Below are 15,065 nucleotides of genomic sequence, written 5' to 3' on the forward strand. Positions count from 1 at the left end.
CTTCCAGCTCAGCGAGCAAACTTTACATCCAAAACGTATGTCTATAAATTGGAACAATATTCCATTCATTCATTCTTGTTGTGTCACAGTCCTGAAATTTTCTAGCAAACAGCACCATAGGTATACCTACTCCGCATAGACCACAGTGGTTCAATAAGGCAGCTGCCACTAATTTCTTGAGAGCATTCAGGGATAAATGCTGGCCTACATAGAGATGCCCACATCTCTAAGGGCATTGAGATATGGGCATATTGAAAGATATTACTTTGCTTAAGCATGCATTTGAAGATGAATATTCACTACAGAAAATAAAGGTTCTTTTCAAGTTGCACAGGTTTTTGTTTGGACACATATTGCTAAAATGTTTGTTCATGTTTGCTAGAGGTTGAACTATTTCATGAGTGTTTATTGAATGAAACAAATTAGTATTCAAACAGGAGAAATTATCTCCAAAGAATGAATAGAGAGCATTCAAGCCATATAGCTTAATCTACACCAAGCCAATTTCTTAAGCATTTTTTTTCAGGCATTTCATCTCTGATAATGTTATGCAAAATCAAAACTCTTTTTATCCCAGACGAGGAATGAGTGAACTTATATCTTGTTTGCACCTGTCGCATCCTTAGGATATCCTGAAGTGTTTCACAGTTTGTGAAGCACTTTTGAAATGTTATCATTGTTATAATGTATCAAAGTAAATTATTCCAATCTTGAAATCATGCAAGAAAACTGTTGAAATAACTTGTATTATGCATTTTTGCTCGTCAGTTCACAGCTCCTATGTGAGAAGCTATTTGGCCACCTGTTTCTTGGGTTTGAAATTATCTTTTAATCCAGTCTAGAATCTTTCTAGTTTCCAAGAAAATTCTTCCCTTTTTAAGTATCTGAAATTATGCCACCATTTTCTAATGAGGTTTCTGAAGTTTCTAAGCTTGACCTCTTTACCAGTACAAGTTCTGTAGTATCATGTAATTGCTCCTCTCAAAACCTTTGCCAAATATGAAGTTTGCTGGTTTATATCTTCTAAGCAATACTGATCACAATGAAATTAAATTATAGAAGACATTACAGGGACAGGAAAACATCTTTCATCACTTTACCGTGGATCAGTCACAGAACTGCTTGCTCTAAAAATAGCATTGATCAAGGACCTCTAATTTTAATTGAACTCTGTGCATTTCGCTTTCTCAGTTTTACAAATCATGTGTTTTTTCTAAGAGCTCACATTTTTTTAACAAAACTCTGTTTAACAGGTTGTGATCCTACATCGAAGTAGCACTCATGGTAAAGTGATCTATAAACTACTTGAAAATGGATGGAATGGAAATGAAGAGGACAAAATGCTATTATTTAATGAGCTGACTCAATTAATTGGAATGGAAGGCCACACAATATTCCCTCATGATGTTGTGTTACCTCAGCTAAATGATGAATTTGCACCAGTGAGTATTTTACCTGCACAAATGATTGGATTAATTTTTGTTGCATTATTTGTATTTATCATTTGCTGTTGGAATAATAATCTGAGCAAAACGAGGAAACAGTATCTGTCATGAAAAAGATGCTTGAGTCTATTATCAAGGAAGAAATAGCAAAGCATATAGGGAGAAATTGTCTCATTGGCAGATACAGCATGGTTCATGAAGGGCAGGTCGTGCTTACTAATCTTTTGGAATTCTATGAGGACATTATGAACATGGTGGACAACAGGGACCCAGTGGATGTGGCGTATCTAGATTTCTAAAAGGCCTTTGACAAGGTGCCGCACAAGAGGATGCTGCATAAGATAAAGATGCACGGCAGTACGGATAAAGTATTAACATGGATTGAGGATTGGTTGACTAACAGGAAGCAACAGTGGGGATAAATGAGTGCTGTTCTGGTTGGCAATCAGTAACTAGTGGTGTGCCTCAGGGAGCAGTATTGGGACCGCAATTATTCACAATTTACATAGATGATATGGAATTGGGGACCACATGTAGTGTGTCAAAATTTGCAGGTGACATTATGATGAGTGGCAGAGCAAAGTGTGCAGAGGAATGTGAAACTTTGCAGAGGAACAGAGATACTTTAAGTGAGTGGGCAAAGGTTTGGCAGGTGGAATACAATCTTAATAAATGTGATGTCATCCATTTTGATAGGAGTAACAGTAAAAAGGACTATTACTTGAATGGTTAAAAAGTTGCAGCATGCTGCTATGCAGAGGGCTCTGGGTGTCCTTGTGCATAAATCACAAAAGGTTGGTCTGCAAGTACAACAGGAAATTAGAACATCAAATGGAATTTTATCCTTCATTGCTAAAGGGATTGAGTTTAAAAGAGGGGAGAATATATTGCAGCTGTATAGGGTACTGGTGAGGCCACACCTGGGGTACTGTGTGCGATTTTGGTCTCTTTACTTGAGAAAGGATGTATCGGCACTGGAGGGGGTGTAAGAGGAGGTTCACTAGGTTGATTCTGGAGTTGAGGTTGTTTGCTTATGAGGAGACACTGAGTAGACTGGGATTATATTCATTGGAATTTAGAAGAATGATGGGAGATCTTATAGAAACATGTAAAATTATGAAGGGAATAGGTAGTTTCCACTGGCAGGTAAAACTAGGACAAGAGGGCATCGCCTCAAGATTAGGGGGAGAAGATTTAGGTCTGAATTGAGAAGGAACTTTTTCATCCAGAGGGTTATAAATCTGTGGAATTCCCTGCCCAGTGAAATAGTTGACACTAGTTCAGTCAATGTTTTTAAAACTAAGATAATGAACAATGAAGGAATTAAGGGTGAGAGGACGGATAAGTGGAACTGAGGCCACAAAAAGATCAGCCATGATCATATTGAATGGCAGAATGGACTCGAAGGGCCAGATGGCCTAATCCTGCTCCTAGTTCTTATGTTTTATGTAGTACCTTTAATTCAGCTTAAGAATTGATGACGCAATGTCGAGGTAGTCAGCCAGAATCTACTGCCAGGTGAAATTGGTGATGACTAAATATTTCATAATGTTGGGTAACTACTATAGCTAGGATTGCCAACTTGGTTGGACCTAATCCTGGAGCTCTGTCAGTTGACAAATTGGGCACATGATAATCAGTGCAGTTTGCAAATAGAACAGGATAGGAACAGGATCTTCGGCCCACCATGACTGTATTGACCATGATGCCATTTTAAATCAATCCCATTTGCCTGCATCCCTCTATTCTCTGTCAGTTCATAGTCAGTCTAAAAGCCTGTTAAATTATGCTATCGTATCTGCTTTTATCACCTACTTTGGCAGTGCATCCCAGGCACCTGCCACCCTTTGTGCAAAAAACTAAATCTTTCCTCGCACATCTTTTTAAATTTTTTGCCCCTCAGATTAATCTATGCTTCCTAATGTTTGACACTTCCACCTTTTTGGAAATCATGCTTGTCGTAATTTTATATATTTCTATCAGGTTGCCCCTTAGCCTCTGATATTCTGGTGAAGATAGTCCAAGTTTGTCCAACCTCCTTTTAGCTAATACACTCCAATTCAATCAACATCCTGGTTAAACCTCTTTTTTGTACCCTATCCAAAGCTTCCACGTCCTTTCATCTTGAGTGGCGCCAGAACTGCACATGATACTGCAATGTGGCGTTGCGCATTCCTCTACAGCTGCACCATGATTTGCCAACTTGTATACCCATTGCCCCAACCAATGAAGTCAAGCTTGCCATATGCCTTCTTTACCACCACATCCATGTATTGCCACTTTCAGGGAGCTATGGACTTGATCCCCAAGATTCCTCTGTGTAACGATGCTCCTAAGGGTCCTGCCATTTAATGTAAATTTCTTTTGCATTTGACTTCCCAAAATGCATCATCTCTCACTTGCCTTGATTTAAACTCCCTCTACCATTTTCTGCCCGCTTTCCAACTTATCTATATCACACTGTATCCTTTGACAACCCTTCTCACAATTATAACACACACCTTCCAGCCCTGGTAAAAGGCTTATAATTTTTTTTCTGCACCCTTTCTAGTTTAACAACACCCTTCCTAAATGCTGTAGTAAAGCCCAACATCCACCACCTTACCTTCATCAATCATCTCTGTTACTTCCTCAGAAAACTCAATCAAGTTTGAGAGACAGCACTTTCTTTACATAACGCCATGCAGACCATTCCTAATAAGTCTCTATTCTTTTCCAAATGCAATTAAATTCTATCCCTAAGAATTTTTTCCCTACCGTGTATGCAAGTATAATTTTCTGTATTGCTCTCCTTAAACAAAGGAACAACATTGGCTATTTCCAATCTTCTGAGACCTTGCCTGTGGTTAAACAGGATGCAAAGGTCTCTGTGAAGCCTTCAGCAATCTCCTTCCTTTGCCTCCTTTTAATATCCTGGGATAGATCCCATCAAGCCCTGATTTCCTTTGTCTTACCTGTTGAAAGTGTGGTCACATGACCATGCAATACATTTTACATATATCCCAAGTTTGGGCTGTTGAGGATTCATTGTCATGAACTGGAATGCTTTTCTCCAAGCTTGTCAGCCATGGTGTCCAGGATCTCCAATATTAATCCAAGTGACTTCCAGGCAAATTGGGAGTATTCTAACTATAGCACTGAATCTAGTGAGCCTTTAAATGGAGTTCTGAGGAGGTGTTCAGTTAGATCCACAGAAAAGTTATGGCATAGGAAGAGGCCATTCAGCTCACAATCTCTTCAGTGAACTAGCCATCAATTGTCATTCCTTTTATCAGCAGCTGTTCCGTAACCTTGCAGGTTATAGCACTTCAGGTACAGATCCAGGTTCCTTTTAAACAGGTTGAGGACTTTTATTCTAACCACCAAACTGGACAGTGCATTCCAGTTACTGCCACCCTCTGGGTTTAAAAGCTATTTCCTTATTTCCCTTCTAATCTTTCTAACAATAACTGCAAAATCTACATTAATGGAGACAGACCTTCCCAGTCTACACTGTCCAAGTCCATCATTATTTTGTACATGTCAATTAAGTCATCCCTCAGCCTTCTCTGATCTAAGGTAAACAAGTCCAACTTTGGAAATAGTTCAGAGGAGATTTACTAGGATGTTGCCTGGTATGAAGGAAAGGCTGAGGAACTTGAGTCTGTTTTCGTTAGAGAGAAGAAGGTTGAGAGGTGACTTAATTGGGGCATATAAAATAATCAGAGGGTTAGATAGGGTGGACAGTGAGAGCCTTTTTCCTCGGATGGTGATGGCTAGCACGAGGGGACATAGCTTTAAATTGAGGAGTGATAGATATAGGACATTTCAGAGGTAGTTTCTTTACTCCGAGAGTAGTAGGGGCATGGAACAGCTTGTCTGCAACAGTAGTAGACTTGCCAACTTTAATGGCATTTAAATGGCCATTGGGATAGGCATCTGGATGAAAATGGAGTAGTGTAGGTTAGATGGGCTTCAGATTGGTTTCACAGGTAGGTTCAGCATTGAGAGCCGAAGGGCCTGTCCTGCGCTATAATGTTCTATGTTCTACCCAATCTTTCCTCCATTGTTGCAGTTTTCTAGCCCAGACAGTTTTTTTAGAGTCCCTCAGGAAAATGTGATGAGATGACTTTTGTCATCTGAGTAGTTAAATCATAATTTATAAAAACAGATGATGTTTACAGTTAATTCAAAGAATTTATAAGTAGCTGTTCTTCACTCTATTTCTCTTTGGTTCCTGGTAAGCTGTAATGGTTCATTATTACTTTTTGTCAATTGTAATCCTAATTAGTTATGTCGGGTGTCGGGTTTAAAAAGTGTGCAACAGGAATATTAAATGTACACAGAAAATAATGCTGCAAATTTTGAAGTGTCAGTGTCTGATGACTTGTAAACAGAAACCAGTCGAAAGAGGGGAGGAGGCAGACATGAAACCTCAAACTATACAACCTAATCATGATATAGTTTTACTTAATTTATTAACATTTGTTTATTGAACTATAGTTTGAGAAGTTTAGGTTTATCTTGAATCATATTGTTTGAAGAATCATCATTCTGTATGATACAAGTTTTTGGATTTGTACTTCTGTTGACATAGCACTTATAAGAAATAGGAGCAGGAGTCGGCCCCAAAGCCTGCTCCACCATTCAATAGGACATAACTGATCTGTCCACTTTCCTGCCCTTTTCCCCATAACCCTTGATTCCCCAATTGATCAAGAACCTAGCTTTCTCAACCTTAAATATGCACAAAGATTCTGTCTGTTGCAAGGATTTCCAAAAAGACACTTAATCTTCTGACTCTTAAATTGTTGCCCCTTAATTCTGAGCTTATGCTCTCTGGTTCTGGACTCTCGTGGGAGGAAACATCCTCTAGCATTTACTTTGTAAAGCCCTTAAGAATCCTATATGTTTCAATTAGATTACCTCTCCTTCTTCTAAGTTCCAATGAATAGAGTCATAACCTGTTCAGCCTTTGCTCATAGGACAATCCCTCCATATTAGGAATCATCATAACGAACCGTCTCTGAACTGCCTCCATGGAATAATATATTTTCTTAAATAATATGTAAACATGTATAAATGTTCGAAAACAAGCCTAAGACTACCTATGTCTCATGGTCTTAGGAACAGAAGAAGGCCATTCAGCTAATTTAGACTGCTCTGCCATTCAATAAGATCATGACTGATTTGATGATCCTCAAATCTACTGTTCTGCCTTTTCTGAATACTCTTTGTTTCCCTGGCTGATTAAAAATCTGTTCATCTCGCCCTTAAAAATTCTTAATGATCCTGCCTTGACATTTCTCTGCAGTAAATAATTTCACAGATTTATGACAGTCAGAGAAGAAATTCCTCATCTCTGTTTTAAATAGGTGACCTCTTACTCTTAGATTATGCCCTCTAGTCCTAGACTTTCCCACAAGAGGAAATGATGTTTCTGTATTACCCTATCAAGCCCTCTGAGAATCTCGCATGTTTCATTAAGTTTTCCTCTCATTGTTCTAAACTCAGAGTACAGGCCCAATCTACTCAATCTCTCCTTACAAGAAAATCCCTCCACACCAAGAATTAACCTAGTGAATCTACTCCAACCACTTGCAATGCCAGAATATCTACTCCAACCACTTGCAGTGCCAGTATGTCTATTCCAACCACTTGCAATGCCAGGATATCTACTCCAACCATTTGCAGTGCCAGTATATCTTTCCTGAGGGATGAAAACTATTCACAATTTTGTATGCATGGTTTGTCTAGTGTCTTGCAGAGTGTCTCAAAGTTCAGTTTGTGACTTCTTTCAATCCGACTTATCAATAAATTGACTGTCCTGTAATTCACTTAGTTGGTGTGCATGTTCAGGTTTGACAAATCTTTAAATATAACTTACTGTTGCAACTTCAGGATGACTTTTGCAATGCCTGTGCAGCAAGAAGTTGCAGTGTTAGTTCGTTTTGAGATGCCATATAAAATTTGAACTCATTGCTTTTTCTCTGCAGATGTTCCTCCTTCGCTGGATGAATGCCATAATAGATTATGCGTCTCAAATCTGGGCATCTGGGTTCACTCAGAACTGGTTTGTAGTTGGTGACAATATCATTCATCAGTAATATATCTTCTTGTACCCTGACATGTAGAAAACCCAAGTTGTCAGAAATTGAATACATGCCACTGAGCTGTGAGAAAAGTATTGCAGAACTAAGATGCAAATCCTCACATTCTAGTTATCTGAAATACAGAAATTGCTGGAAGTTCACAGCAGGTCTTTGTTAGAGCTATTGTTGTGTCTAGAATTCACTATTCCATTAGAGTCCTAGCTGGCCTCCTACATTCTACTCTCCACGAACCTGAGATGATGGAAAATTTGTCCTCCCCCTCCTCCCGTACAATAATTTACACCAAGTTATGTATGTCTCCAGCCTGTGCTTGCTGATCTACATTCAGAGTCTGGTACCTTTTGTGATTTTAAAATTTACATCCATATTTTCACATCCCTCAAGAGCCTCCTGCCTTCAATACCTCTGAGAAACCTGTGTTCCTCTAATTCCATCACTTCACAGTTGGTGCCAATCCCTAATCTCAGGATTTTTCTACCTAAAAACCCTACAACTACTCTATCTCTCCTCCTTCTAATATGCTTCTCAAAGCCTATTTCTTTGTCAGGAGAACTAACCATCCTCTATTTAATAGGACTGTCCTGTATTCGAGATGCATGTCCCATAATGTCTGCGTCCAGACTTCATATTTTGTGCACGTGTAATACAGGCTCGCACATGTGCACGTTGTGTTGTCTTCGCAATGGCCCACTCTCTCAAATCACCCCAACGACCTTTAAGGTTGACAGCAGGCATACCCACACACAAATAGAGATCACCAAAGGGAAGCAAAAGTGCCCCTTGATTTCTCAGGAGTTGGTCACCCTGCTTTTTGAGAGAGCTTCTGGTTTTCTGTCTTAATATTCCTTGTGTGCCTCATTTATCTTTATATACTCCAGTGACTCACCTTGGAACTTCTAATACATTCAAAATGCTATTTAATTACAATTTGTTGTTGCCACTTGAAGTCTGAAAAAAGCATTGAGAGCAATTTGATGATATTCACTGTGGAGGTTCACACACGAATTAGGCAAACAATTAGGCCCAGCATTCAGACTGTGTGAATTGTACCATGCCAAAGATCAAAGTCTTCAAAGGGATCATGGCTGAGACCAAAAATACAACCTGTCGAATTGGCCCTGTATATACACGCCATCACTTCTTTGTCTGAAATGGACAGAATGATTGATTGGTAGATGTTCTTGAGAGTCAAACTGAACTTCCTCTATTTCATAATTCATCATCCAGATTGCTCTCTTCAGTTTAAAATTCTGAGCTTGGTTCAACATGACTGTTATTCCCGAATTGATCACGACTTCTTTTATTCTTTTTCTATATTCTTTTCAAATACACTATCCACTTTTAACCTTGGTAATAGAAAAAAAGTAATTGGCTTCATTTTAAAGGAAGAAAATGGATTTAAGGTTAGGGTTCAGTTCTGTTGTCCATTGTTGCATTGCCTTGGTGCTGGGTGCTGCTATTATTCAAAGTTGTGGATTTGAATTTGTTGTTTCTTTGAGTTGAAACTTGCCTTTGGCCTTGCTCAAAACATTCACTGCTGTCACACACCAAGGACTTAGAGTCATAGAGATGTACAGCGTGGAAACAGACCTTTCGATCCAATTTGTCCATGCCAACCAGATATCCTAAATTAATTTAGTCCCTTTGCCAACATTTTGCCCATCTCCTTCTAAACCCTTCCTATTCCTTCACCCATTCAGATGCCTTTTAAATGTTATAATTGTACCAGCCTCCACCACTTCCTGTGGCAGTCCATTCCATATACACACCACCCTCTGCATGGAAAAAGTTGCCCCTTAGGTCCCTTTTAAATCTTTCCCCTCTCACCTTAAACCTATGCCCTCTAGTTTTGGACTCCCCTATCCTGGGGAAAAGACCTTATCTATACCCCTCATGATTTTATAAACCTCTGTACGGTCACCCCTCAGCCTCTGCTCCAAGGAAAACAGCCCCAGCCTATTCAGCCTCTCCCTATAGCTCAAACGCTCCAACCCTGGCAACATCCTTGTAAATTGTTTGGTCCATATCAAGTTGAATGTTGTGGTTTTGGATTTTTGTATCTCTCTCAAAGTGCTTAGTGATCGTTTGTTTTAAAGTTTCTCTGCACCAGCTGATCATTGCTGTTAAGAATCTTTATTATGACTCAGAAAATAACTACATTGTATTAACTTCCATTTTCTGCCTCAGGAAGGAAATGATGCCTTTGATTTCTCTGCTTTTCTCAGTGGTTTTCATTCTGTTTGGAGCATTCATCATTCAAGCTTTTGGGTAAGAAATGTGGAGATTTATAGATTTAAGAAAAAAGGATCAGGGCTGGTCTACTAGTATTTGAAAGAAAATAAATGTTTCATGTTTTGAATGAAGAATGGGAGTTTTGAGGAAACTCGCCTGAAACACAAACCTATCTTTTCTGTTTATGATGCTGATGGACTTGCTGCTACTGTCTGTTCTTTTTTCAGATAGGATTGGAGCTTCATGCAAATCTGTATGTTAAATATATGGTGGGTAAATCTCCAAAAGATGCCCATTGTTCTATTTATTTCTGTCCTCGGCCTTTAAGTGATTTGGGAAAGCAGAGCGCAAGAAGGGAAGTGAGAGAACAAAAGAAGATGATCTTTTGGGGAGGATGACTTGCTTTGATAGGCTGAGAGATGACTAATAAATCCAGTGCACATTCTGCAGACTCTGCCGCATGTGAGGGGAGGGGTACTTGAAGAAAGGTTGAGTTTAATTGCAGGGCAGAGCTATAGAGTCAAAATGCTTGAATTCCCGACCTCTGATGGCAGTGGAGCACTCGGTTTGTTACTGTTAGGGTTAATTCCAAGGGTCCCGATGTTTCTGGTCCTTACTTTGTAAGTGAGTGAGCACAGGAGTGATTGCTGCATAGGACTTGCTGTGAGTATCCTTTGTATCACAAAAGCTACCAATATCACCTGTCTGCATTTGTGTTTTTGACCATCTGTATCCTGGATTCTCTCTTTACCAGTCTTAACTATTTCTACTATAGATTTGCTCTCCTGCTCGGCCTCTTAACCCATCAACCCAGTCTTCACTGAATGTATTGGATCCTGTACCCCCAACTCTGTCAATTTAAAGTTCCATCCTTTGTGGCTGTGAGCTCCCAAGTTCTATAACCTTTTAATCCTGCTTACTTGACTAAATTCTGTTGGTGGGGTAGCATTGATTGATCAGTTTGTCTTTTACTGTTCTCGTTCTCTGAATAAAGTCTCTTATGCACCATGTCTTCTGTTCATGACTTGTCTAGCCCCCCATATTGTAATATTTTACTTTTGGAAATTTTGTACCTGTTTCTCCTCCTTTTGTAAAATTTCTTTAAACTCACCTATTTTGAAGAAGCTTTTGGTCTCCCTTTCAGTTACCTCCAAAATTTGCTTAGCACCCATTGAGGGCTGATCACATCTCTGCCATTAGAATCATTTATGAATCATTGCATATTTTAAAGGTACTATTTAAATTAAGCTGATCTTTTTATGATTATTCAGGTGTATTTCATTGCTAAATATGATTTTTGAATCAACCTGCTGAAATTGTGACATGAATATGTGACGTATTGAGTTTTGACAAGTGTGCTTGATGCAGGATATAGTAAGTCATTGATCTCCAATGATGATGGGAATAAATAGCAGAACATCGTATAATCTGGGAAGTGATGAAGCGTCCTGCTGATAGGGAGGAGCAAGTTTTCTGCAGATCAATTTAATTTCCTTCAACAATTTCAGGGAACCAAGTGACCTGGAGAGCAGGTCTGAATCTGAGAAAGAACAGGAACCAGCAACAGATAAGATTCAGGAAACAAAAAAGCAACAAATCAACACCAGCAGGAACTTAAGGTATGGCTCTTTCAGCTGTCAACCTCCACAATTCACTTGCATGTTTTTCTGTCTGTTGTTGACATGTAGCCCTGGGGCTATTGGCCTGCATTATATCCAACCAGCCTCTCTGAGTCAGATGCATTTAATATAATCTAAGTCACAATCTATAGTCACACACTGTTAAGTGCTCTGACTGTCTGTTTCAAAGCCCTGAAGTTTACCTGTGTATTCACAAGAAAGGTGGCATACATACTATGTATGTGCAGTGCAGTTCATTGGTTCATGCAGGAAAAGGAGAGAACCAGGTTTTTTGTGTTCAACGTTCCCCAAGCTGTTTAACGTATTGACATCCCTTGTCCAGACTCTCACTGATGATGTTACCTAGTCATGGTGACGAAATACCTGAAAACAAGCCTTCCAGCTTAGCGATCTAACTTACATATCATCAACCTGAGCTACATATCTTCTCAAAAATTGCTAGATGAATTTATATATGGTATGGAAGGCAATTTAGTAAATTTATTCCTTTATAGATGGCTAGCATTTATTACTACTTCCTAAATGCTCTTGAAAAAATTGTTGAGTTGCTGAATTGAAGTACTGTAGTCTGTCTGGTGAAGTTATTCCCTTTCAGATGTTAGGGAAAGAGAGCAAGCATTTTGACCTAGTAACATTGAATATCAGAAGTCTCAAAGGGACACCATTATTCATGGCATTTATTCTAGAAACCTACCTGACAGGCAGGGATTATTTAAGCTGTATGAGAAGGATGTGTCAGATGTAAGAAATGAAGATTTCACTGGATAGATAGATAATGAATCCTTTCTTTATGCAGTAGGTCCCCAGAGCAGAATTTTGTGGAAGTGACTGAATTGACCTATATCAACTATAACAGTAATCTTGTGCGGTTAATGCCTGGAAACATCAATGTACTGGTTGTGGTCACTGATATTACAAAGGATGCTTTAATTCAGAAGTTTGCACATGAAGTATATCCTGTTACCTGGTGAGTACCGTATGGGGTAGAAGGATATCACATGGAGACTTTGCTGTGAAAAGCTGACATACGTTGCACATTGTGAATTAGAAGATCCCAGTGCAGTTCTTACTCTATGCTACATTAGATATTTACAGATAGAGGGAAACTAAGCATGATGCAGGTGATACTGAAGGTATACCATTTACACTTCACAGAAAGCATCTCTGGGTTCTCATCAAGAATCCTAAGTCAGTTTTCTCTCTGTTTAAACAAACAAAATCATAATTTTAATAATAATTAACTATTTAGTTGCAATGATTCTGTTTAGTACTATTGATTGAAAAAGTGAAGTGTATTCCTATATAAATCTATAATAAAAGAAAATAATGGAACAAACTGTAATGTAATCTAATCTATTTTAGTAAGTGATAGAAGAAACATAGGTGGTAGCACACCCTTGTTCAAAATGCAATAGCTTCTAATTTAAATTTCTAATATTTTTACTTTGGATTTTATCTTTGTTTTGAAAGTAATGTTTGTATTAATGAAATAGACTGTACAAGTTCTGTGCACTTATTAAAATCTACATTTTAAAAACATTTTTGCCGTAGGAATAAATCACTACACTTCTCCTTTTTAAACTTATCAAAACATCATGGGTGGCTGGTGGATTTGTTAGAGTTTGCCCAGGATCCTGCTCCGATTTCCAGTCCACAAGATGAAAGTTACCATACCCAGAACTACATTGGCTATGTGTTGGCATTAAACGGACACAGGAAGTACTTCTGCTTATTCAAACCTGAACTCTGTAATGGAACTGAAAATAGGAGCATCCTAAATGGCTTGGAACCAACACAAGACAGGAAAGGGCCAGATGACGCAAAGGAAACAGACAGCCCACATCAGTCAAAACCCAGTTCCAATTTATCTGTGAAACGGACGAAGCAACTACTCAACGGACTTAACCTCTGGATGGACAGACTGCTTGAAGGGATTCTGCAACGATACTATGTACCCTGTTGGCCTGAGCTTCACTGATGTTCTATAGTTTCACTGGTAGAATTTTCTGCTGAAATGCACCTGAGCCAAATGTGGATACAGCAGGAATTTACAGCTCTATTATTTTTCCAGAATATTTTCTCAGTCTTGTTGTTTAGATCTCAAAGAGCCGATGTAAAATGAAACAAAAGGACCAGGTGAATCAACAAGTTAGAAAACTGTGTATACACAAATCTCAATTGCCTGGATAAAAAGAGTTTAAATCTCTCTTAATTTGCACGTTAATAAGTGAGGAGTTGGTAGACAAGTGGAATTTAAATTCAGATGGGATATTGGCAATGAAACAAAGGAGTTTGAGTCACTGACTTCACACAAAATTGCATACTACTTGAATTATTGTAGCTCCAGATTTTGTTTCTCTGACCTTCCTTGCCCTGCCTTCCTCCAGTACAGAACTCCTTCATTTGTTTATGCATGTATATTTTGTCAAAATACCTTGGGGAAGGGAAGAAACATAGATTTCAGACTTCTCCTACCACAAGCATTCTGCCTTCTCAGCAATGAAAACCTGACCTCCGTGTTAAAATTGAGTACTGGGAATTGACCTTTGCGAAGTTATGTGCAACAGTTTATTCTAAATTTTACTTTGCTGACTGTTGCATTTCTCAGCTGTATTCTGGCTCTGGTTTACTCTGTCAATTCCTCAGAATGATGACATTTGCTCAGGTTCCAGTACTCAGAGTTATCACTTACATTTGAGATGTTGTTATTATTGGGATATCACAGCTGCTATCCTTATCTGATGTCCAGAGGCACGTGCACTTACTTTCCAGGAGCAGTGAATAGATAGTGATCAAAAGTGGAAGCCTGGAAGGATTTTAACTTTTCTCATGCTTCACAGCATTTGCAATGATGCCATTTGTGAGGCTGTCTTGAACACCCCCCCCCCCCCCCAACCAGAAATGTCTGACATAAGATTAGGATAGACCAGGGTTTGAATTTTGAGATCCACATGGCTTAGTGCAACACTATGGTGACGAAATTTGAGGTACTGAGAAGCACTTTGCCAGCAATTTAAAAAAAAAACTTGTTTTTCTAATCTGAATGGCAGGACACTGGGTTACAAATTGCTGAAGAATATCTACAAAGCAGGGTTCAGACACAGTTAATGACTCCTAGATTAGATGAGGTGCCGGCAAACTTGAACCATAAATATTAACCAGTGGACAAAATAACAAACTCTGCACCTTTCTGAAACAACTGTGTTTGGTTGCTTATACAAGTACCTAATGCAACTAATATAAACTATTTAATGTATTTATTAAATGTTAGAAGTTTAGACTTGTATATAGTTGGCTTCACTTGCTGTCTGTATAATCTGTCACAGCAAGAGAGTGGAATCTGAAATAAAGGAAGAAAATACTGAAATTGCATGGCATATTGATAAACATCTGATAAGGAAGGGAAAGTAAGAGTGACCACAAGTCAATATGCACAACTCCCCTTTTTGGATGCTGGTGTACTGTTAAGATTTCATTGTGGTGGTTGGAAGGCATACACAATTATGGCTATAAGTGCACTGCCAGCCATGTTGGGCACAAGCAGCAAATATGTTTAAGCCATCCCCACCCCCAACAGATTTTTATCTGTTCAGGGTGTCAGTTAGCTCAGTTGGTTGGACAGCTGGTCTATAGTGTGTTGGTTCAATTCCCACACT

At 38.9% G+C, this 15,065-nt stretch overlaps 1 protein-coding gene across 4 annotated transcripts in view; it reads left to right on the forward strand.

Moving 5' to 3' along the window:
• Nucleotides 1-14,539, forward strand: part of dnajc16 (DnaJ (Hsp40) homolog, subfamily C, member 16) — a 28,597-nt gene extending 14,058 nt beyond the window's left edge. For 3 of the 4 annotated variants that reach the window (XM_043675758.1, XM_043675759.1, XM_043675760.1), the window contains exons 11-16: nt 1,254-1,442; nt 7,421-7,497; nt 9,725-9,805; nt 11,278-11,388; nt 12,206-12,376; nt 12,961-14,539. In XM_043675758.1, coding sequence (XP_043531693.1) covers nt 1,254-1,442; nt 7,421-7,497; nt 9,725-9,805; nt 11,278-11,388; nt 12,206-12,376; nt 12,961-13,387 — 1,056 coding nt within the window. In that variant the 3' untranslated portion in view covers nt 13,388-14,539. The remainder of the gene's footprint in view (nt 1-1,253; nt 1,443-7,420; nt 7,498-9,724; nt 9,806-11,277; nt 11,389-12,205; nt 12,377-12,960) is intronic. The other variant, XM_043675761.1, reaches the window with a different exon arrangement.
• The last annotated feature ends 526 nt before the right edge of the window (nt 14,540-15,065 follow it).

This window comes from Chiloscyllium plagiosum, chromosome 34 (genome assembly GCF_004010195.1).
Source record: "Chiloscyllium plagiosum isolate BGI_BamShark_2017 chromosome 34, ASM401019v2, whole genome shotgun sequence".
In the NCBI taxonomy this organism is placed as follows: domain Eukaryota; kingdom Metazoa; phylum Chordata; class Chondrichthyes; order Orectolobiformes; family Hemiscylliidae; genus Chiloscyllium; species Chiloscyllium plagiosum.